The 22881-nt window shown below is 31.8% G+C and overlaps 1 protein-coding gene across 3 annotated transcripts in view; it reads right to left on the reverse strand.

Moving 5' to 3' along the window:
• The window catches only part of DopEcR (G-protein coupled receptor DopEcR), a 307743-nt gene that overhangs the window by 41073 nt on the left and 243789 nt on the right, over positions 1-22881 (reverse strand). For all 3 annotated transcript variants that reach the window (XM_075373223.1, XM_075373222.1, XM_075373221.1), the window contains one exon: positions 10537-10743. In XM_075373223.1, the coding sequence (XP_075229338.1) occupies positions 10537-10672 (136 nt within the window). In that variant the 5' untranslated portion in view covers positions 10673-10743. The remainder of the gene's footprint in view (positions 1-10536; positions 10744-22881) is intronic.

Raw genomic sequence — 22881 nt, forward strand, 5'->3', positions numbered from 1 at the left:
AATATGACTATTGTAGTAAATATTATATATATGACGGAAGTTCAAAGAGAAGAGACAGTTTTTTCAGCATTTATTTTGTTATTTAAATGTAATTTTGACATTTGTTATTTGACTACTATTATTGAAGTTTTTGTTTATACGATACTCGGTTACTCAATTCCGGTAAACTCAATTCGGTTTGCCTTGATCTGTCTTTTGATCTAATTCTCCGAAATCGGAGTCAGTTTGTCCAAACTTAGAATTTATATTTTAAAATTGCATTAAAGATCTTGAATCGCTAATACTTTTTCAAAAATAAGAAAGGAAAAGCAGGACTGGAGTAATCATTAAAAAATATATTACATTTATAAATAATCAGAAGTAGTAATCTGAATTAAAGATTTATTTATTTAATGATAACCATTAAATGATACTTTGAATTAGCGACCGATTTATGTTTCATTACACACGATTTTTAAAATTTGTTTGCCAGTTGTAACTAAATAACGTTCATGAATTTAGCGTATTAACAACAATAATAACTTTTACAACGAAAAACTTCAAAATGCTGAACATTTGTAGCTGTTTCTGGTGTTGTGATTTTCTAACACAGCTCTAATCCCAATGTTTTCCTTTTTTAACCCCAAAACACAAATATAATTTTAGATAAACTGTTCCGATCAAAAAGTATAGATCGTTTGAGCGGTAGCGTCTCGGCCTTTAATTCCGAGGTCCCGGGTTCGAATCCCGGTCAGGCATGGCATTTTCACACGCGCTACAAATCATTCATCTCATCCTCTGAAGAATACCTAACGGTGGATCTGGAGGTTAAAAAAAACAACAAAAAACAGATCGTTCGAGAAGAATAAATCGTTGGAACGAATGAATTATTCACGAGTTGCGTGCAGCCGCCCGTCGTACGACCATCGGTCCACTCTGCGCCATTAACAACTAAAATAAAAATGTGAGCATTACAAACCTATGCACCATCCTTTTTTGTAACAAAGAATCAATATTTGTATTTCTTTATTTATTTAAGAGTAATTTGTTGAGTACACTTTTGTCAATTCGTGATACTTAGGTTGTAATATGTTACATTAATGAAAGTTCTTTCACCGAAAGAAGGTTTGATAATGAAGGAGAGATCAAGAAAAAGTAAAAAGAGTTAAGGAAGTTTACACGAGGCCGGGCTAATTTCTAAAGCTTTGGATTTTATAATTTTTAAGCTTGACTAAAGAAATAAAAAAAATATCTTATCGCCAAAAATAAAAATTTCGTTGAATTAACTAATTCTTGCTGGCTAATTGATCTGGGCTTTCTCAACGACATGGAAAAATTTAATTCTTTTAACTGGAGGATGCAAAAAAAACAAATATGTCGCTAAAATGGTAGGTTGTATATACTTATTTAAAGCAAAACCGGTTTTATGGATATCATAGATGCAGATTTGATTTCTCGTGCGTTTCCCAAATATGAAGAAAACTGTAGGCGACAATGAATTTTTCTTGTTATCATTTGTTAAGCATCTTGAAGTACTTAAAGAGCAATTTGAAAAGAGATTTCAGCAGTTTACTTCATCGAGTCGATTGTCTCTTTTTTTCAATCCCTTTACTTGCAGTAAACATAAGAGAAATGGCCTGCATTCGTTACAGAGCTTGTTCAAGTAATGGCTGAAGAACTGGAGCTAGAAATTTTAGATTTTCAGAATAACATTATGTTAAAGTTTTATATTTCAAACGAGAAGTTCTGGAATTTAGAGGACAGAGAAATGTTTCCATTCTTTCAAAAAAGTAGCGTAAAAGATAAAATTATTTTCCGGTTCCACATACTTTTGAAAAACATTGTTTTAGACCGTAAATATCATAAAAATCAGAATGTAGATCTGGACTCACCGATAACCTTCTTGATGATTATTATAAACAGATTATCAACATACTAATTACGAGACAATGACCGATGAAATGCAACGCCAAAGATCACACTTTGTTTGAGACTGACATTAAACATTTTTTTTATATAATATAAACTTTGTATGTATTCATTTAGCACAAGAATTTAAACAATAATTTTTATATATTTTAACAGTTAAAATTACATACAGAAATAAATATTTTTTGTGTATGATGTGTATTATTGATTTAAGCTTACTTGTATTTTCTTTTAATTGGTCCTTTACTTTTCTTTCGATTATATCCAACCATAAATTTTCTTTGAAAAAAGAGCTGGTCCCCGTCGCTTATTATTTACAACTTATTATTACATTTTAACCTTTTCACAACTTCTTATTTTAGAACGTGCTCTAGGGTATAATCCATTAATTATTAGGGAGTATGACAGATGTTCATATCCTGTATCAAACCAACATTTCCGCGATAATGCCATTAATTGAGACCGACGACCGATTAATTACTGGTTTATGCGTAAGATAATATTGTAATTTTATTTTATTCTGCGTAAATAAAACAGTTTTGTATCGGTAAGAAAAGGTGAACTAACTATTAATTGAAAGGAAACAGAACTGATTTCGCTCGTTTCATTATTTCAGCCATCAAAGAGCTGAAATAATGATTTTCTAAGAACGCTAACTGAAACCTATTTTTATCTATACAATTTATATAAATAAAAACGTAAATAAATGTTCGTTTGTTCAAAATCTTAAATCTTAGAAAGATCTTTACCGATTGCTTTAAAATTTTGACGCAACGTTGCATTCGAATACGCGCCTGTTTTTTTATACCTACTATGTATATACCTAAGATGTCACACCTGACACAGGTAAAAATATGCTTTTTTTTTAAAAACGCTATCTTATGGACGTAAAAGTAACACAAGCGATACTAAATATTTTACGATTCCATTTCAATGTTTCTGATATGTGTGTCCGCTATAGACTAAAAAAGTACTGGGCCGATTTACGTGCGGGGAGAAATGGAAAAATCGAAAAAGGTAAAAGGGAAGAAGGGAGAAATGGAAAAAAGAAAAAAGGAAAACGGGAAAAGAAAAAAAAACGGGAAAGGAAATGGAAAGGGGAAATGAGAAAAAATAAAAGGGGAAAGGGTAAGAGGAAGTGGGAAAGTGAAGTAACGGAAAGAGAAATGGGGAATAAAATTGATAGAGGAGGAAATTGTGAAAAGGGGAAAGGGTATATGGTAAAAATGAAAATGGGGAAAAGGAAAATGAGGAAAAGGAAGAAAGGGTAAAATGGAAAGGTTAAATTTTGTGAAGTTCCGTAATGTTCATTTTGTTAATATTTTATCAAACTTTCAATTGTGTTCATTTAATCTACATATAGACTCAAATCTAGCAATAGCGAAGCATTGCCGGGTCTGCTAGTACATAATAATAAAAATTATCATCTTGATTGTATTATATCATGTGAGATATGTGATACTGAAGCTGTCATAGGGCCTTTGTAAGATGACAACAACATTGAAGGGACCGCTTACGTCTGAAACGTTTCCTGTATATTCAACATAAAACTCATGCCATTAATAAGAGTGTATAAATAATTTTTAAAAATATTTTACTACTGATTTACAGCAAGAAAAAAGACATAATTTACGCGTGACGTAATAAGGGCGTTCACGAACTGTACACTCGCTAAATCATTTTTTACTTCCTGCTGGATGCACGTGTAGAAAAAAAATACGATTAGCGTAGCAAGCTTACTACCGGTATTAACCCGTCATTACCTGAAAAATATTTGTTTCATCTGAAAAATATTGTTGTTGTTGTTGTTGAGATATTCTATAATAAAAATAATTTGATTGATACATATATGTTAATTGGAAAATTCAGTGTTTTCATTAAAAAATGGACTAATTTCACAGTTTCAAGAACGACTGCTACGAATCGTTTAATTCACTATTTATTGGAAGGTTTTACAAAGACCATCCATTTTTAAATAATTTTGTAATTATTCTTTTAGAATTTCAAACAGATACTTACACCATATTGAAAAGCGTAAATGATTCTGTAAGAATTAAGAATCTTATAATCAAAAATCGAAATTATTTCTTAAAAATACAAAATGAGTAAATATCAACCAAGTAGGCAGACTAGTGTGTGAAATATTAAGAATATATTAGGGATAAACTATCATTTTAAACTTGTGAACCTTAAATTTTATATATAAAATTATATTACTTCAATATATCATTTGAATTCTTGTAATTTAGATTTGAATAAATTTGCGTTCATTTTTTACGAACTTTTTGAAAAAAACTTACGGTATACTTTCGCACTGTGAGAACGGAGATGAAATTGAATTTTCTTTACGTTTTCAGCTTTGAGCGATACGAAAATACCATTCGCTTAAAATTTTATTTCCTTATATATCGGCCTACGTATAAAATTTGTGGCTCGAAAATTTCCGAAACTACTGAATCAATTTCATTGAAATTAATATATGTTCTAGTACTGGATCTAAAGTTGTGCATGTAAATATTTCATGAAGATTGGTTTAGTCGTTCTTCAGTTACTCTCGATTTAAGATTGACAACGGACAACATATTGAAACTATGTTATCTTTATACAGTATTTGTTATTCTTCATAGTACTTATGCAGTAAGTCACAACGGTGAGTAGTTGAAACTTGATGCTTGTGTGTAAGATCTATTTGTTAATCGAACGTATGTAGTGCGTTGTACAATGAGAATCAGTGGGTTTCTGACTACGAAATTGTTAGGGCATCGGAAACGAAAAGTCGATCTTCTTGAACAGAACTGCGGAAGAATTTTTAATTATTAGTGTTTCCGTATAACTACTGTATTATCTACATTAGTAGAATTATTTATTTAACAGGTAAACGATACAATTTGGACCACCACAAAATACAAGTTTTCCAAATTGAAATTTTAAAATACGGCTGAAAAATTACAGGCGTAAAATAATTGATTGTAACTGAGTACATCCATATCAGCGTATAATGACTATTTTCAGTGTGTTTGCGCTTTCAGGCCAGAAATAAGTTCAAGGAAATAGTCGTAAAGGTGTGTAGAAAACATTTTTATTAAGATTTTAAATCTATTTAGCGGGAAAAAAATAAAATATACGAAAACCTTCTATTAACAAATAATGTTCAAAAAGGATTCTTGAAGGAAATGCTTAAAATAGAAAAAAGGTATAGGTGTTATAAAGAGGACGTTAAGCTAGATGCGGTTACCGGGAGAACAGTGTAAAAGATTCAACAAATTTTATATTTTTAAGATTATGATTCCAGTGATGTTTTCTCCTTTCTTATTTTTGAAAATGATAAAAAATATTAACAACTACATTAATGAAACTTAAAAAAAGATGGAATGCAATAAAAAAATTAAATAAAAAAAATTTAATTTACATAAATAAAAATGTAAATATTCGTTTGTTCAAAATCTTAAATCTGCGAAACTTCTTCACCGATTGCTTTGAAATTTTGACACAACGTTGCATTTGAATACGCGCGTGTTTTTATATATCTACTATTTATTTATCTAAGATGTCACACCTGTGACAGGTAAAAACAAGCTTTTTTTGAAAATCAGCGCTATCTGTTGGACGTAAAAGCAACACACGCTATACTATATATTTTACGATTCCATTTCAATGTTTCCGATATGTGTGTCCGCTATAGACTAAAAGTACTGGACCGATTAACGCGCAGGGAAAAAGGGAGAAGGGGAAAAATCGGAAAAGGGAAAAATCGAAAAAGGTAAAAAGGAAATAAGGGGAAAATAGGAAAAAGAAAAAAGGAGAGAACGGGGAAAATGAAATGGAAAGGGGAAAGCAGAAAAAAGAAACGGGAAAAGGGGAAGGGAAAAGAAAAAATAACGGAAAGAAAAATGGAGGACTTAAAGGTGGTGGAAAAGGGGGAAATTGGGGAAAGTGAATATGGTAAAAATGAAAACGGAAAAGAGGAAAATGGGAAAAGGAAAATGGGAAAAGGGAAGGTTAAATTTTGTTAATATTTTATCAAACTTTGAATTGTGTTCATCTAATCTATATATATACTCAAATCTAATAATGGTAAAGCATTGCCTGCTCTACTAGCCTGAAATAAAAGATTTTATGGGGGCAGGGATTTCGCAGTTGAGCATTTCCCAGTTGTGATTGTATTTGTTTCTATTAAGATGAATTAAAGGTACTTTCTAATTATACTTTTATACTTAGCATTGTGAGAACAAAAAATATTAATTCTTGTCTAATAGAATTTTCGAAATTACTCAAACTTAGGGTTTTGTACCTTCGAATTGGCTTAGATTTTTTAGCTTTATTTTCCAAAATAATAAATAATTAGCGATCTACATCATTTTGCTTTGATCACTACAAAAAATATCAATAAATTACAGTACCTTATAATTTAAGATCGTTGAACTTATTTGTACAAATCAAAAACATGTATTGCGATCACGATATCCTCTAAAAACATTTATTGATGTTATACTAGAATTCCTGATGTGTTCTTTATAATGTGTACCGACCTGAATAAGATAGTTATTTATAGTTTTCCTTCCGTGAACTCTGTAGTTTATAAGAGCGCATGGTGGTCGTTAACCAGATTAAGTTAAAATTGTAGGCAAAAAAGTTCATATTAAATTTCATGAGAAGTGAAAATTAATTAAATTTTTCTTTTCTGAGGTCTGTCTCGGTTTAGAAAATCCTTGTGGCGGAGAGTATATAACAAGTAAAACCCGATGAAATTAGATCGAAAATATAGTAAACGATAAAATGGAATCGACCGATAAAGTTTTTAATGTGATATATCTAGACTATCATCGATGCACAAAATAACAGATTTAAGCCAATCAGCAATCGAGGTAAGCTAGATTGCAGTTTGTTTTACTTTTTACGCTTATAAAAAGTAGTAATTGAGGTTCCATCCGGTTTAAATTTTTCTCTTCTCATTCATAAAAAAATGCTTAAAAAATCAAATAGTCCTTATTTCATTATAGAACCTAACTAACGATTCGTTATTTGAATATGTAATCTAAATTTACTAAAAAATTAACATTTTAAATAAAATATTTTAGTCAATTAAATATAAATTATTTTAAGATATACGACACCATAGTTATCCGAGTATAAATTCAGTATTCTACGATCCAGTTTATTTGATAAACTAGGGAAGGCAGCGATAAAATCACTTGACCGATTAATTCATCCTTGTATGAAGTAAAGAAAGTATTGCGATCGCGAAAATTCTCGGTTTTCAGATTTCAACGGAAATATCAATTTTGACCATCCCTGAATCCATTTTGACAAGTTTCGGCGTGACGTCTAGACGTATGCATCTAGCGTAACTCAAAAATGATTAGCCGTAGTACGCTAAAATTTTGGATTTAGGACCGGTGTAACATCTCATTGTGCACCTCCACTTTTGAAAGCAATCGACTGAACCAAACGTGTCCAAAAAAGCCCAAGATCTAAAACTATTTGGATTTTGGACTTTTACTTAACTGTGTAAGTAAGCCCCTCATTGGAGCTTTTCAACGATATGTCATAAGTGGTGCTTATTTTCATCGGTTTCAGAGTTACAGTCAAATGAAATATTTGGATCTTATAAGGGGAAGGCACATTGCTTCGAATCAGACTTCATCTCCTTTTTTTTAACTTTTTTTTTAATTTAAATATATTGATTTATTAATAATTCGCTCAAACCTCTGATTGTAAAACAAAAACAAAAAATACAATAAATAATTATTCAATAATAACAATAAAAAAAAGTAAGAAAAAAATATCAGAAGTTATTAAATAAAATTGTATGTACTTTTCATTTTTAAAAAATGTGTATATATAATTTAACAGGTTAAGAAGTTAAGCCAGCCTCCGTGGCGCGAGTGGTAGCGTCTCGGCCTTTCACCCGGAGGTCCCGGGTTCGAATCACGGTCAGGCATGGCATTTTTCACACACGCTACAAATCATTCATCTCATCCTCTGTACAGTAATGCTTAACTGCGGCCCCGGAGGTTAAACAGATAAAAAAAAAAACAAGTTAAGTCGTTTGGTGTCCACATCAGTTTTGGTGAAACATCTGATTATTCTTTTTTGTTTTCATTTTGTTGATGGTTACATTATAATAATTTAAAAAAATATATACTATTAGATAGATATATATAAGAGAAATAAAGAGACTTTTACTCTATCCTAATATTTCAGATAAGATTGTTGAATTAATAATTGTATAAATATTTGGTTTTAATAACTAATATTTTAGCAATTATGTAACCGTCTACTTTATTAAAGAACTGAAGGATCGTATCTCACTTTCAAACGAAATAAGTTTAAATGAAGTGCACCAAAAAATGTGTATATGTAATTTAATAGGTGTACTAGGAAGACATACGGTGTTCACATCAGTTTTTCTTATAATTGTAGAAGGGAATAGTAGATACCAGTCAACGGCAATCTTGTAAATCAGCCGATCCGTGATGAAACGTATTCCAGTATTTATTTTCATCTCTTGAGTTTATAAAATGTCATAATAGTGAAATGAAATCATATCTTTAAATGGGAATCGAAAACCGTAATGAAAAATACAAATTATTTCACAATAGATCACTGTTATTTAAATAAATTTCTCTGGATACTGGAATCTAATGTATTTTAAAATATCATAAATCCGTTTTTAAGAAACATTATACGAGTAAATAGGATTCCAGTTCAACAAATTTAACGATTACACTTACGAAAGCAACTTTTAGTCGCTATTCCCGCTAGATGAACGATGATGATTTTCTATGATAATTAAAACTTACAACATCATTTTTAGTAATTTACCGTACGAATCCTTATAATAAAGAGTAGCAAATTAGAGGAATGTTCTTCCGAAAGAGAAGAATTTAGTTTTTCGGTTCAGGAACTCGATTACTTGAGTAACCTACAGATGAAAGAGAATGTAGATGTAATCTCTAAACCGAGAAGAAAAACAATTAATAATAAATATTATTTTAAAGATAACAATAATAATTTCGGGGGCGTAGCCTAATTAAATAGCTAATTTATTTTAGTTAAAAGGTATGAAAACGTAGATAACAGTGAGACAGCGGGAGGTGTATCGAACCGAAGTATAAACTTAAGGAGTCTTTAGGGGCCACTGTGCTAATGGCAAACGAGAAACAAAAGAGTGAATCGGAAGAAGATAGAACGACGGCTGAGGTACGGCGGTAACACTGCACTGCCCATTAATTACTACAAAATGACACACACTACGAGCAGGCGAACCAATTAGCCGCCGTCGCCTACGTCTCGTTCTGTAACACGATGCAGGATGCACACGCTACAAACACCGACCCTACCCCGCACGACCTACACCCTCAGACGGATGATGCTCTCAGACCTCCCTTATCATCATCAGCATCATCGTCATCGTCATTCTCAACGTTTAGTTTAAACTTTCTTGCCGCTCACTTTGTGTTAAAACAAACACCGACCGCAAAGCAAACACACAATACTCGCTGACACGCGCACGCACACGAATTTATCTCTTGAGAACCAACATTACTTTTTCTTTATAAACTGGAATAATATAGTAGCAGTCGACTAGACTATATAAAGGATATCTTTCACAATCTTTCTATCATTTATATAAAAAAAGTACACGAAACAATGTTTTTGTTTGTTCTACTCCCATTAGGGAAAAGTATTGTAATAATTTTCCATCGAGAGGATTTTAATGATCTGTAAGATTTAGCAGTCTTCCGTAAATGAGATTCCTTAAAATTTCCTTTGAACGCACATGCGCGTTTGTTTGTTAGTTTAATGTTGAAACAAACTACGTACCTATTTAACAAGCGCTTATTGTCGAAAGAAAAATACTAATGAAATTCATAATCGATAATAAATTAATTTTTAACTTCTGTTAATTTTTATCTGATTATATCAAGGAGAAATATTCATTCCGCTGATTATCTGTTGAGTAAGTGGATTTATAAAACATGATTTATTCGTACAATATAATATACCGTTTATGATTTACAACAGAGCGCCTCAACACCACATAATCGCACCGAAAATGCACGCCTGAAAACAGTCAACGTTCTTGGCAACACATGTAAATAAATAATTAAGAACCCAGGACTTTACCTTTATTAGAAATCTCTTAAAAAAAGTAGAGATAACGTAAACTACAAGTATATAGATATACGTATAGGTAGAGGTCCAAAAGTGAAAGAAAAGTAACGTGTAGATATCTAAAGAAAATATTTTTTCTTGTGTTTTATTTAAGATAAAATTTTAGAGAATAACGTAAATAAATTCCAGAATAATCGATTGACTTTATGTATAAGGGTCAAATTACTCAATACGGTGTAAATTCAGTCAGATTTGAATTAGCTAAATAATCATACTTCATGCAAAAGGATCTTTTAAATAAAAGTAGGAAGAAATCAGGATTATTTTGAAAAATATGTGCGTGTGTGTATATCCGTTTATTCTTCTGCAACCCGCAAATCCAAGAAACTAGTCTTGACGTTGCAACATTAATATATCTATCGACATAAGAATATACTTGAACATCTCTATCGAATAAAAGTTAATCAAATAAAAGTTTTACATAGGTAATTTATAATTATATTCAAATACCTCTGGCATTGATGAATGTAGCGATAATGAGGACGTTGGCGAGGATGATGGCGACCGCCATGGTAAAAATGATGGCCGCTTGCGTAAGCGCCTCCAGGGTGAAGACGTCTTCGCCGTGGTCAGAGAGTGCGATCATCGTGGGCCATCGCGGGGCGGGCCGGCAGCCCCCTGGCGCCTTCGCTACCGCAGTCTCATCAGGCCCTCCCGCTAAAACAAAAAAAAAAAAAATCGAACGATTATTTTACGTTTTAAAATAATGCTTGTAGGTATAACTATTTATAATAAACTATATATATATATATATATATATATATATATATATATATATATATATATTTATTCTATATTAATAGATAGTCAAATTTATTCTAGCTTAGGCAATTGTTACGTAGAGTACTATCTCAGATGACTTTGGCTGTGATGATATCTAGCGAGTTGAGGTACAGGCAGGAGACGGTCGGAATATATTATCGTGAGAAAAAGCGCAATCGTATTCCATCATTAGCACGTCATCATCTTACTTACTTCTGTTCTACCGGTCAGAAAATTACGCTAGGATAACTTTTTATAAATACTTTTATTTCATATCTCACTGGAAGTGTTTTAATATGTTAGGTATTTTGATTAGACAACGGTTTTAATTTTCCCCACATAATTGTTGCATAATCGTGTATTTGGGGAGAGCCGTTTGATACATATTTCATGAAAATCGGAACAATTCTTTTGGATTCAAATTGCTCCAAATATACCTTTCACAATTGTGAATCACATTAATTAGGCGTTTAAATAAAGATGGCTATATACTTGCACCGATTAGAATGTATCTAAGGGAGCCACTGGTGCGACCCTAATAGAACATAATATTTGTAGGTTTAATATAACAATAAGTACTTATCGTTCATTCTTATTATCAAAAAATCTATCTGTTTCTTCATTTGATTTTTAGAAAATTTTCTGGAAGAAATTATTATGGAGGTCTTGTTTTAAACTTCGGTTAAGATTCAACAAAAATTTTCACTTCTTTTGGGTCGCATGACTTGGTCCGGGGATCGTATTTATTTATATAAATACATTCTTTTTTTCTTGATGAATTATTTCACCGCAGAAGCTTACGCAGAAAAGCTTGTACGCGGGAATATGAAAATAGAATTTCGTAGTGTAAAGTCGAGACGCTACAACTTCGCCTCGGATGTCGGCACATATTTATATAAATATTTTTTTAATTTTTATTTTACTAATTTGTGCGGTGCAATCTGTTCAACTAGTGTACAATAAGCAAGCCCCCCCCCTCGGCCCATTGATATAAGGGATAAGTACGACATGTAAATGATGTAATCTTGCCTTGTACAGACTCAGGACGACCATTCCTGAAAATGGAACCCCAGCTTCCAAAGTACATCGGAATCTTAGCGTTGTCACCGATATGTCTAGTATTCAAATTCGTATAAAACCAACTAACCTTTACTAGGATTTCAACCTCAGAGGTTTCGAATTCGAAAATCAGTTGTTAAACAATTAATTTGCGTCGACGAGTTAACCATTAGACCACTAGGCGGGCTATGTAAATATTGAAACAACATTATTTGGTAAAAATTGATTTTATTAAAAATATTACTGTGTCGTACAAACATAAATAGATTGATTATCTAAATAAGTCAATTGAAATGTCAAGTTTTTTATTTTACTACCATTAAATCACTGGAGCAACCTGTACCTATGTACTAAATATAATTTAAAATAAAACTTGTCTTAAAAATACTTTATCATAAATACGAATACATATATAAAAAGTTTGATGGCCTGTTAAAAAACTTGTCCTTGTTTTATTCTAAATGACGAATTGATTTTATCGAGTGAAAAATTTTATTAAACTAATCTAAAGATTTTACAGATGTTATTAAATAAAAAAAATATACCTGAATTTTAATATTTTTTCCAAATAGGTCATATAACAGCTGCAGTTTTTAAAGTATTGATATACTATTTTTAATATATCAGAAAAGTTTCGATTTATTCAATTTCAATTTCAATTTGCAATCACTATTTTAAGAACTTCCATTCTAGTTATCTAATTTAATTCCACCTTTTTCTTAACGTTGCTGTAACCACCTCATAACTTTAAGAGAAAGGATGTCTATACGCAATGCAGCCAATTTATGTATAAATACGTAGAACGTATTTATTTTTATTACATTATTAGATATTAATGAACGATCTAGCGGTAGTACTTAAAACGCAAGCTTCTAGAGATTTATAAGTTTTTGAATTGTCTGTAAATACTGTGCAGCGCGTGTTTAATAATCACGTGTTTCGGGCATTCCCTCTAACTTTAAGTATTGCATAGCAAAATGATGATAGACTATTGTTTATACCCTCGGTTTCTCGGATGTCAGTCATCTTGTACTTTGAAACTGAACAGAGAAAGGGGGTGTGAGAGAGTACGGAGTAGAAGGCAATATTGTGTTCTAGAAACTAGGGGGAACTTTCGACAAGAGCTCAAACCGTCCCCGTATCCCCCCCGTACCGGTACTTGAATGCTCCTGCCTAACCGCCCTTTCTCTTCGCACATATTCTTTCTTTCCCTGACTATCACTCTCTCTCTGTTCTTCGTTCGAAAGTCATCGTCTGCTGTCTTTGTTACGGTACAAACCCTGCTTCAAAAAAAAAAACCCTAACCGACTATCCTGACAACAAACGACTCCCTTCTCCGATCATTCACCACCCCTTTTATGTTTCGAGTACTAAATTATCACTACTCATCCTCGACACGATGGTATGAACAAATGACGATACCGTAAATATACCTATTTAACGAGGATTTTAAATCGAATTATTAACTAGGGCAATCACAATCATATCTTCTAAGACCGCACACATACAAATTAACGTACACATACACACATACATATCTACCGCAGGTTAATGACCGCACAAATAATTTATAAGATTATTTTTAAAAATTAAATAAAATTAAATCCTAGTTCGAGCTATGAATTTATTTTACTTACTTATCTTTGATACTACGATTTAATTCTTTATATTTTTAGATTTTAATGTTACTGCTAGTCGAATACAATCAGATACAATTTTCAAGCTACTGGTACAGTGCATCAACACGCAGAGTTCCTACAACGGATTCATTCTGTTGTTTTATTCATCTACCGTTGGAAGAACCATCCACCAATCAACGATTGATTGGTTTGATTCATCGTTGAAATCATCCATCAATTAACAATCACCGATATGACAACCTATTCGTATTTATTTACTGGGTGTCCCCCTTCATTTCCTAAAAAAATAGCAATCATTTTTGATTTGATTAACAGAATTGACCGATAATTAAATTATTTACATTTTGTGTATATTTGGTATAAAAGTTGACAACTGTGGGTTGTTTCTGATGCACGGATTACACACACAACTTAATTTGAAATATTTTATTTAAATACTAGCTGTACCCGCCACGCTTCGCTGTGGCACATTGTGGTTGCATGGATGAGAAATGAGAAACAAAACAAAGCATACGTTTCATAGAAGTTTAATTTTGCAATACTTGTGGATGTACAATTTTTTTTTGTTTTTCCACTGTCTGCGTAAATATAAAGGCTACGCACATACAGTTGTCCATGTGAGAAGCAATCCGCATCTAAATCTAAACCACACAAATTCTAAAGATTGACCTTGAGCTTTATCGATTGTGATTGCAAATGCCAATCGAATCGGGAATTGCAATCTTTTAAATTGAAATGGTGTATCGGTCGGTATCATGGGTATTCAAGGAATGAGGACATCTTCACCTTTGAAAGGCCCCGTTAAAATCGTTGCTTCCACTACGTTATTCATCAATTTCTTAACTGCAAGTCGCGTGCCGTTGCAGAGTTTTGGCCGATTAATATTCCGCAACAGGATAATTGGCACACCTATTTTCAATTTTAATATGTGTGGTGGCATCCCTGGCAGACCAAGTGAGTTTAAAAATTCCGTTGGATAATTAACTACTTCATTTGCTTCCACAACGGTGTCTGTCCACTTATATGTAATTTCCTCACTTTGAATGCTGGATTGAATAACATTATTAAGCTGATAGACATCTTTATTCTTTGCGGCAAGGATAGCTCGTTCACTGAGCCGATCGTGATTTCTATGATTAATTTGAATATCAGGAAATACCTTTTCGATCAGTTCTTCTTTCGATGTTACTAAATTACAAAAATTATCAGGAAATGATGTTCGTCTAGACGTCTCATCGACTGGCAGCTGTCCGTTTCCAAAGTCCAGTAACTGTCGTGAGAATCCCTCAGCCGATGGATCATTCTGCAACTGGACACGCATATTCGTAGTCAACTGCAATGTACGTGCGTGTCGCCACAGTGTTGAATATTTCAGGCAAGCATTTATTTCGTCTGCTGGTGTCGATCGAGAAATTACAGGCAATGCTTGCCTAAACTCTCCTGCGAGCAATATCAAAGCATTCCCAAATGGTTGAACGTTTCCACGCAAATCTCGTAACGATCGATCAAGAGCTTTAAGCGATTTTTTATGTGCCATTGTGCATTCATCCCAAACAATGAGTTTACATTTTTGTAATACTTTTCCCATACAGGATGCTTTGAAAATATTGCACGTGGGAGTCACGATGATTTGCATGTTTAATGGCAACTTCAGAGCTGAATGCGCAGTCCTTCCACCTGGTAACAATGTCGCAGCTATTCCAGACGAAGCAAGAGCTAAGGCTATGCCATTTTTTGATCGAACCGTTGCTAGAATCAATCTAATGAGGAATGTTTTCCCAGTTCCTCCTGGCGCATCCAAGAAGAAGGTCCTCCAACTCCGTCATTTATCATTTGCATTATGCGATCGTAAATGCCTTTCTGTTCACGCGTTAATTTGGGAATGTTTGATCGGACATATGACTGAAGATCATCAATGTTGTAACTCTGTTCACGGCGTAAATCCACATCAAATGAAGCAATCGCAACTTGGTGGGTGCTGGCATTCCCGATTGACTAAGAACTTTATTTGCATTAGCTAAGCACTTGTCTTCAATATTTACCAATGCTTCGTTGTAAATGCCTTCTGTAAATTCAGACAAAAGTGAATATATAACCTAATAACGGATTTTATTGGTCATTATGTAGGGATATTATTTTCTGTGTATTTGGTTATTTCGACTTTTTTGTTTGCATAGTTTTAAGTCTATCTGGGCTATAAGAAAGTTGGGTGTTTTAATTTATTTACTGTAAGTCATCCTTCTTGGTGGCTTTTCTTTTTATTTTGGTGTTTTTTTTTGTTTTTTTAATACAATACAGATGTTTTAGCTGTTAAATATAATTCAAAGAAATTTGTTACTTAATCAGTTGTGATTTTGTTTACATTGGCAACGGCCATCCGGGCTCTTTGTGATTGGTCGTTATGTTTGACAGCGGCCATCTTGCATTGATCTGATTGGTTTTCCTTTGTTTACTCTTCCATCTGATTTATTAGCATCTTATTTATTAAAAAACTGTACAAATTAAAAATAGATTTATTAAAAATAGATGAAAACAATCTTTGATGCGGGTTATATATCGTGCTAACATTTTTTTTATTGTTTTTTTTTTTTTTTTTTTTTAATAAAATACAAATGTTTTAGCTGTTAAATATAATTCAAAGGAATTTGGTCGTTGTGTGACTCAAAAACCGTTTGAAGCGTTGCGTGACTTCCCATGGGAACTATTTCAAAGGTGTTAGAGTCCATGTATAATTAGATTGTAAATAAAACGTTTTTCTGAACCAGTCTCTTTACTTTATTTACAAAGCTCGTATAAGGTGATTTAGAGGCCAACACCGAGCACATACGTACATATGAATATTAACATCCGGAAAATTTCTATCCGGATTTTTGGGATCTTTAGGTGTCAAAACGTCATGATCCGGTGAAACCGCATATGCCCTTTAATTACAGTGCTTTCCCTTCTACAGCTCTGGACGGGAAAGTAGTATATACACTCATTCATTATCAGCAAGAGCTTATATACATTATATCCTCTAGAATGATATGCCACATCATATGACATAAGCTATCACCATAAAAAGCTATCTTCCATAAATTTAAAAAAAAAATTGGTAATTGTAATAATATTGGATAAAGCTAATGTGATGACTGTTGTATACAAAGTTAAAAAAAAACACGAGAATAACATAAAAATATAAGAAATCCAATGAAAACCTGATAACGATATTCCCAAACCTTCTTGCGATTTGTTTTAAGCGTAAAATTTAACCTCTTCCAAATGAAAATAAAATTAAAATACTTTTAACCCAAACAATTTTATGTAATTTTTTATCAGTTGAATAAATTTAAAAAATTAGACTGATTTAATAAATCACTAAGAAAATAAACAACTACAAATTTGCACAAACTCAATTGATTTTTAAATTAATCATAAAATGTAGTTAAATTACTGCTGAAATAAGAGTACTTTCAGCTATTTTAATAAGAAATTGCTTTATAAAAAAAATATACTCATTATTAACATAAAAACTATTCCCAAGTCTGTTTCGTCTCTGTTAGGAAAAAACGTTCTGAGCACAAAGACAGACTTTTTGTTAACAAAATTAAGTTGTTATAAAAAAATGATAGCAAAATTTTCATAATCTTAATTTAAAGAAATAATTAAAAAAAATATTTTTTATTATCTTATATAAAATAAATACGATGTTTAAAATGAGTTATTTAAATACTGCGTTTAAAATTTTGTTTTAGTAAATTAACAATTTTGTGTTACTATATACTGGTAAATACTTACAAAATTTATAAAAAGAAATGTCACCGTTCAAATTTGCAGCATCATCACGAACCACGCTTCTAACTTTCCCCGCTAAAATATTTTCGAAATTAAATTTAGCGTAACTCATGAACGACTCAACCAAACTTCATCAAATTTTGAAATGCATAACTTCAGATGCACTACTACAACATATATAAATTTCAATGAAATTTATCGAGTTGTTTTGGAGATTTTCGAGCCACAAAATTTTATACATAGGTCTATATCTTACACTATTACATAAAGAGAAAGGTTTTTTTTTGTTCGGGATAAAAAAAAAACTACTCGATATATCGCTACTAAATTTTTACCCATGTCTCTTGGAATAACTAAGAAGGTTTTTGGATATATTTTTACCTCGAAAAAATGTATATATGAACTAGTGGAAATTTACCGGTTGAACCACAAGCTTTAATGAATTGTGAATGCAAGTGTAATCTTCTTGTCAGTAAACTAAGCTCTACATTTTTAAAATTCGATGTTGAAATGGGGTGAAAAAAGATAAAAACTTTTTTGAACAATGATTGTAAATTTTTCCAATCTCGACTATAATAATGTTCAGTAGATTGAACATTATTATAATTAACTGAATAATTGATGTTCAGTAGATCTGGACTTGCAAATTCTCTTCAGATAAATATTTAAAAATCGTTTTAGGGTTTTTTATTAAGATTTTTTTAAGGGGTGCGAAGATATACGGCGCTGTGGAATACAACCATTGCCATTGTTTTTATAAGTATGACTGGCTTCACTTGCCGCCGGTTAGTTGACTAAAAAACCTAAAATAAAAAGGTTGACTGCTACGGGAAACGCATGTAACCATATAACGCGGGCGAAGCTGCGACGGGGAGCTAGTATAAAAATATAAGGAAACCCAATTTAAGTTAAATGCTATTTTCGTACTCTTCATACTTCAAAACGAAAAAAAATTCATTTTCATCCCGTACTCCCACCACGCTACCGAAAGTAATACAGTATTTTTCTCCAAAAAACTAGTTAAAAAAATTATAGTAGTATTTTGTAAAGAGTTTTTCCACTCTGATAATAATTCACTTACAGAAAATAATATCAACCTGATAGGATGTAATAGAAAGATTGGTTCCTTTTAGTGAATAAAGTGTTGTCATTTGTAGGGTTGAACCACCATTTTGGTTGGTTTAGAACGGTGGTATGAACCTTTATTCAGCTCAGTGAATAACAAAATGAAAACTCATATTACTTATATGTATAAAAAAATTCTGTAACCAATATTTCTGTATTTTTGGACTGAGGGTATCTAAAATATCAAGAAATGTAAAAGTCTGAGGGTAGGAGTCAACAGAACAGCAGTAATGTGTCATTGATGTATACTATTACATTTTTAGAAAAGCAGAATTAAAATTATTCAGTGATTTTGAATCAAAGTCTCTTTTTTTCAGCAATGTACACGCAAATACAAAAAAAATCGTATAAATTATATTTTATATTACATATTTTATGATACACACAATGACCTAGATATCGACAGCTAAATCCAACGAATTCAGTTCGATTACCCAGATAAGATAATCTAAAATTTTGTGGAGTGCCTCTTCGATCTGATAAACCATACGATTCATAACGACTAATAGATCATATGATAAAAAATTTATTATTTGTATATTTCTAGCAGTTCAAAATAGTAGAATATTTATACCTATTTTAAGTTACGTAATGACGTAATGCACCACAAAAATAACATGAGATTATCCATAACATTAATTTAATATGCAGTACACCTTCGTGTGTACATCAAAGAAGGTCTCTTTATGATTATTATGGTAATGTCTGCTATAAATTTATTTAAAAGTACTTATATAATAGCGATTTCTGTTAGTTCACATTATTACAATTATAATTTATACTCTTCATATTGTCTCGTATTATTTATTCGGCGTATCTATCATTTTTCATCGATTATTTATATTATTACAAAGTTTCACTACAGTTAAACCTACATACTTGATCCCCCAGATTCAAGTTTTTATTTTGTGATAAGAAGTTTCACGATAATGATAGCAAAAGGATAGATTCTATTCTAGCTATAAATAATAGTGGAGTAAAATAATACAAAACTATCCACGTTCTTCTAAGCGATAATTGAAAAATAAAACATTAATTCTTTATCTCATAGATCGCCTTAAAATAATTTAAAGCAGCCTATCTAAAAGTTAATTTAATTAAAAAAATCTCCCCTTCGATTTAAATTTGTTAAATATTTGTTCCAGTTAAAATATACACGTTTTATAATTATTTATAATTACTCATAAAAATAATGCAGTTAGTTCCAATCTAGAAAATTAGATGAACGAAACAGTTTTAATTTCATATCAATGGACAAGTTTTTAAGCTTTAATTAAGTTATCAGTATATTTTTTATTACACTGTTATAATGATTAGTAGTTTAATTTTATATTTATTATGAATTACATTTAAGAATATATTGCGCAATATAAGTATTACAAAAGTAAAATTAGAAATTTAATTTTATTGTATCTTAACATTAAAGTGAAAAATAAATAAGAAATAAAATCACGTTAAAATTTATTAGACATATGTTTTTGCTTTTCTGTATGGAGCAAAAATATGGGTTTTACTGAGCAGAATAAGAGAAAAATTCAGGCGTCAGAGGTGTGAAACTTTCAAGCAATTAATTACGTGTAGCTTTTTGGCAGACAAGGAGCAAAAACTAGAAATTAGATACGAGTAAAATATTTTCAATTTAAAATGAAATAATTAAGAGTTGTAGTTATATAGGTCCTCTCAGTCATTAATACTACATTAAAATCTTATTGGTCGGCTGATTTTTATCAATATTCATCATTTTCAATGCGTTTTTTGCATTAATGTTACATTTCCGTAAATACCGTATTTATTCGCGTACCCCCGCCACGAATAATACGAACCTGCAGATTATACGCAACGGCTAAATTATGCAATCCGAATTCAAAAATTGGCAAGGGAAGAAAACGGGTTTATTCACCATCTAAATACGTATGATGACGCTCACTTCCACCTCAACAGTTTTGTTATAGGCTGAACTGTAGTATTTGAAGCACCAAAATTCCAAGATTTATACAGCAGTATGAATTACACCCTCTCAAATGCACGATTTGGTGTGGAGTAACATCGCAGGACATCATCGGACCGTTCTTCGAAAATGATAACGGTCAATGGAGAACGATATAGAGAAACGCTTAAAAATGTTGTAAGCCCTACAACGGAGTGTAGAACAGACTTGAAATTTGGTTTTAGCAAGATGTGAAGCCTCTTGCTATAGAGCTGAAGACACAATGAAAATTTTAAGGAAAAATTTTTGGCGAACGAATAATTTTTAGACCTACAGTGGACTAGCCGCCACAGTCTCTAGATCTGACGGTCTCTGGCTTTTTTTTTATGGGACACCTAAAGGTAAGAGTGTTTGTGTAAAAACCTCAGATAATCTCAAAACTATAGAAAAACATTCGTGTAGAAATTAGAGCATTACAGCCGCAGCCTGTCGTGATCCAGCCTCCTTAGGTTACAGTGACCCGAATCTGGAACTCTTAAACCGTTCCCGTACACGATCTTATAGGTTATAAGCCTACGATCGCTCATAATGGTCTCGGGCCAGACAGTCCAACTACTTGTACTTCTAAGAAGGTCGCCCGTCACTGATGTGACTTCGATGTAACTTTCCCTCAGTTTGCAAGAGAAAATTGGCGGTTGTTCTGCGTCGTTAATCAAGTAGAAGTTCCTGGCTTCAATGAACTGTTCAAGACCAGCGCCCCTGGGGTCAATGGGTGGTGACAGAAATCTAAATAGAAATTTGTGTAACGGACATCAAACGCATATAGAACAGGCTGTAATAGGAAGTGAATAGCGATTAGTAAAATAGTAATCCACGAATCGTTTTTATAATTCACGGACGTGACTACAGTTACCAACTTTCTTGGGCGGCAAATGTGGTTTTGCGTATAAAATAATTTTTATCGTCGAATCTTTCAGACTATGCTAATGCATTTATGTATCCTCGACAAAGAAATTTAAAGAATTGAAATCGGGGGACCTGGCTGGCCAAGATTGTGATCTTCTTCGGCTGTCCACCGATTTGTAAATGTTTCATTGTGATGCTGGGTTACGCGGCGATCAAAACGTGAGTTAATCTTATTGTGGAGATGGACAAAATACAAGGAACCTGTCTTAGAGCTGATAATCATATGACTATGATATTTAATTATACAATTAAATGAATAATTATTGAATTATACAATTAATATATAAAAATAAATTAAATTCAAGAATTTTAGTCAATTTAATTAAAAAATAAATAACTGAAGGAACAATGTGAGGATGATGTAACGATCGAACAAAGAAAATGAATAAAAAGATGTTAAGAATTCGTTGTTGATAATGTCCTTTTAAAGAAAAAAAGAAAACAGGTTTGAAGAAATACTGAATATTTAGAAAAATTCAATTCAAAGTTATATAGAAATAAAAGAAAAAAGAAAAGTTATGAAATTTGAAAGAAACAAAGAATTACAATAAATTAAATATTAAAATAAAAGGACGTATATTAGGGTATATTGAAAGAAAAATGAATTTTTTGTTACCGAGGCAAAAACATTACAAAGGATGGACGAAGTAAGAAATATATAAAAAACAGACTAGCTCAAGCAAGAAGAGTTTTCATGCGGAAAAGAAGTCTGCTAGTATATATGAAATATGTAGATTTTGAAGCCAGAATGAAATTCATGAACATTTTATACGTTTTATGGCAACAAAGTGGACAACAGAAAAATCACAAAGTAAAAGGAAAAAGAAAATACTTTGATATGTAATGTTACAGACGGTTGGTAAAAATTGGTTGGGTCGATAAAGTTTGTAAAGAGGAACTTTTTAAATTAAACATTTGACACAAAAATAAATGTACTGTAAATCTTTACAAGAAAGTTATGTTACTGACTTATGCTTTGCAAGTTATTTGATTTAGTAATAAAAAATTATGTAGAGATAAAAGGTTACAGGAAATACAAAAAAAAGAAGATTATTTGCAGTAAATTATTGAGAATAAATACCCAGTTATTTAACCTGAAAATATCTAAAGTATTCCACAAGATGATATTAAAAGATGACCGCAGAAGGAAATTTAATCAATTGCTTGAAATTGATGGAACGATCGACTACACGCATACAAATAACTTGAAGAAATTTAAAAATAAGCGTCGATACACGACACTTTTTGAAAAAGCTGACAACACAATTGTATGACTTTCCCGTCACACTGGAAACTTCAACAATTGCGGATTGTTTCTGATGCACGGCTTACACGAACAACTTAATTAAAAATATTTATCACTTTATTTAAATGTAATTTTTATCATTTATTTAATTCAATGATTCTAACTAAAGCGCGCGCGCATACCGTATTTAATTAGCGCGGGTGTGGCAGACTGGCGGTGACTGTCTACACTAACTAAACTAATGTAATTTCACAACTTACATAGAACAAATTTCGGTTGTACGACTGGTGTAGCCG

This window comes from Lycorma delicatula, chromosome 8 (genome assembly GCF_047948215.1).
Source record: "Lycorma delicatula isolate Av1 chromosome 8, ASM4794821v1, whole genome shotgun sequence".
NCBI classification, from domain to species: Eukaryota; Metazoa; Arthropoda; class Insecta; order Hemiptera; family Fulgoridae; genus Lycorma; species Lycorma delicatula.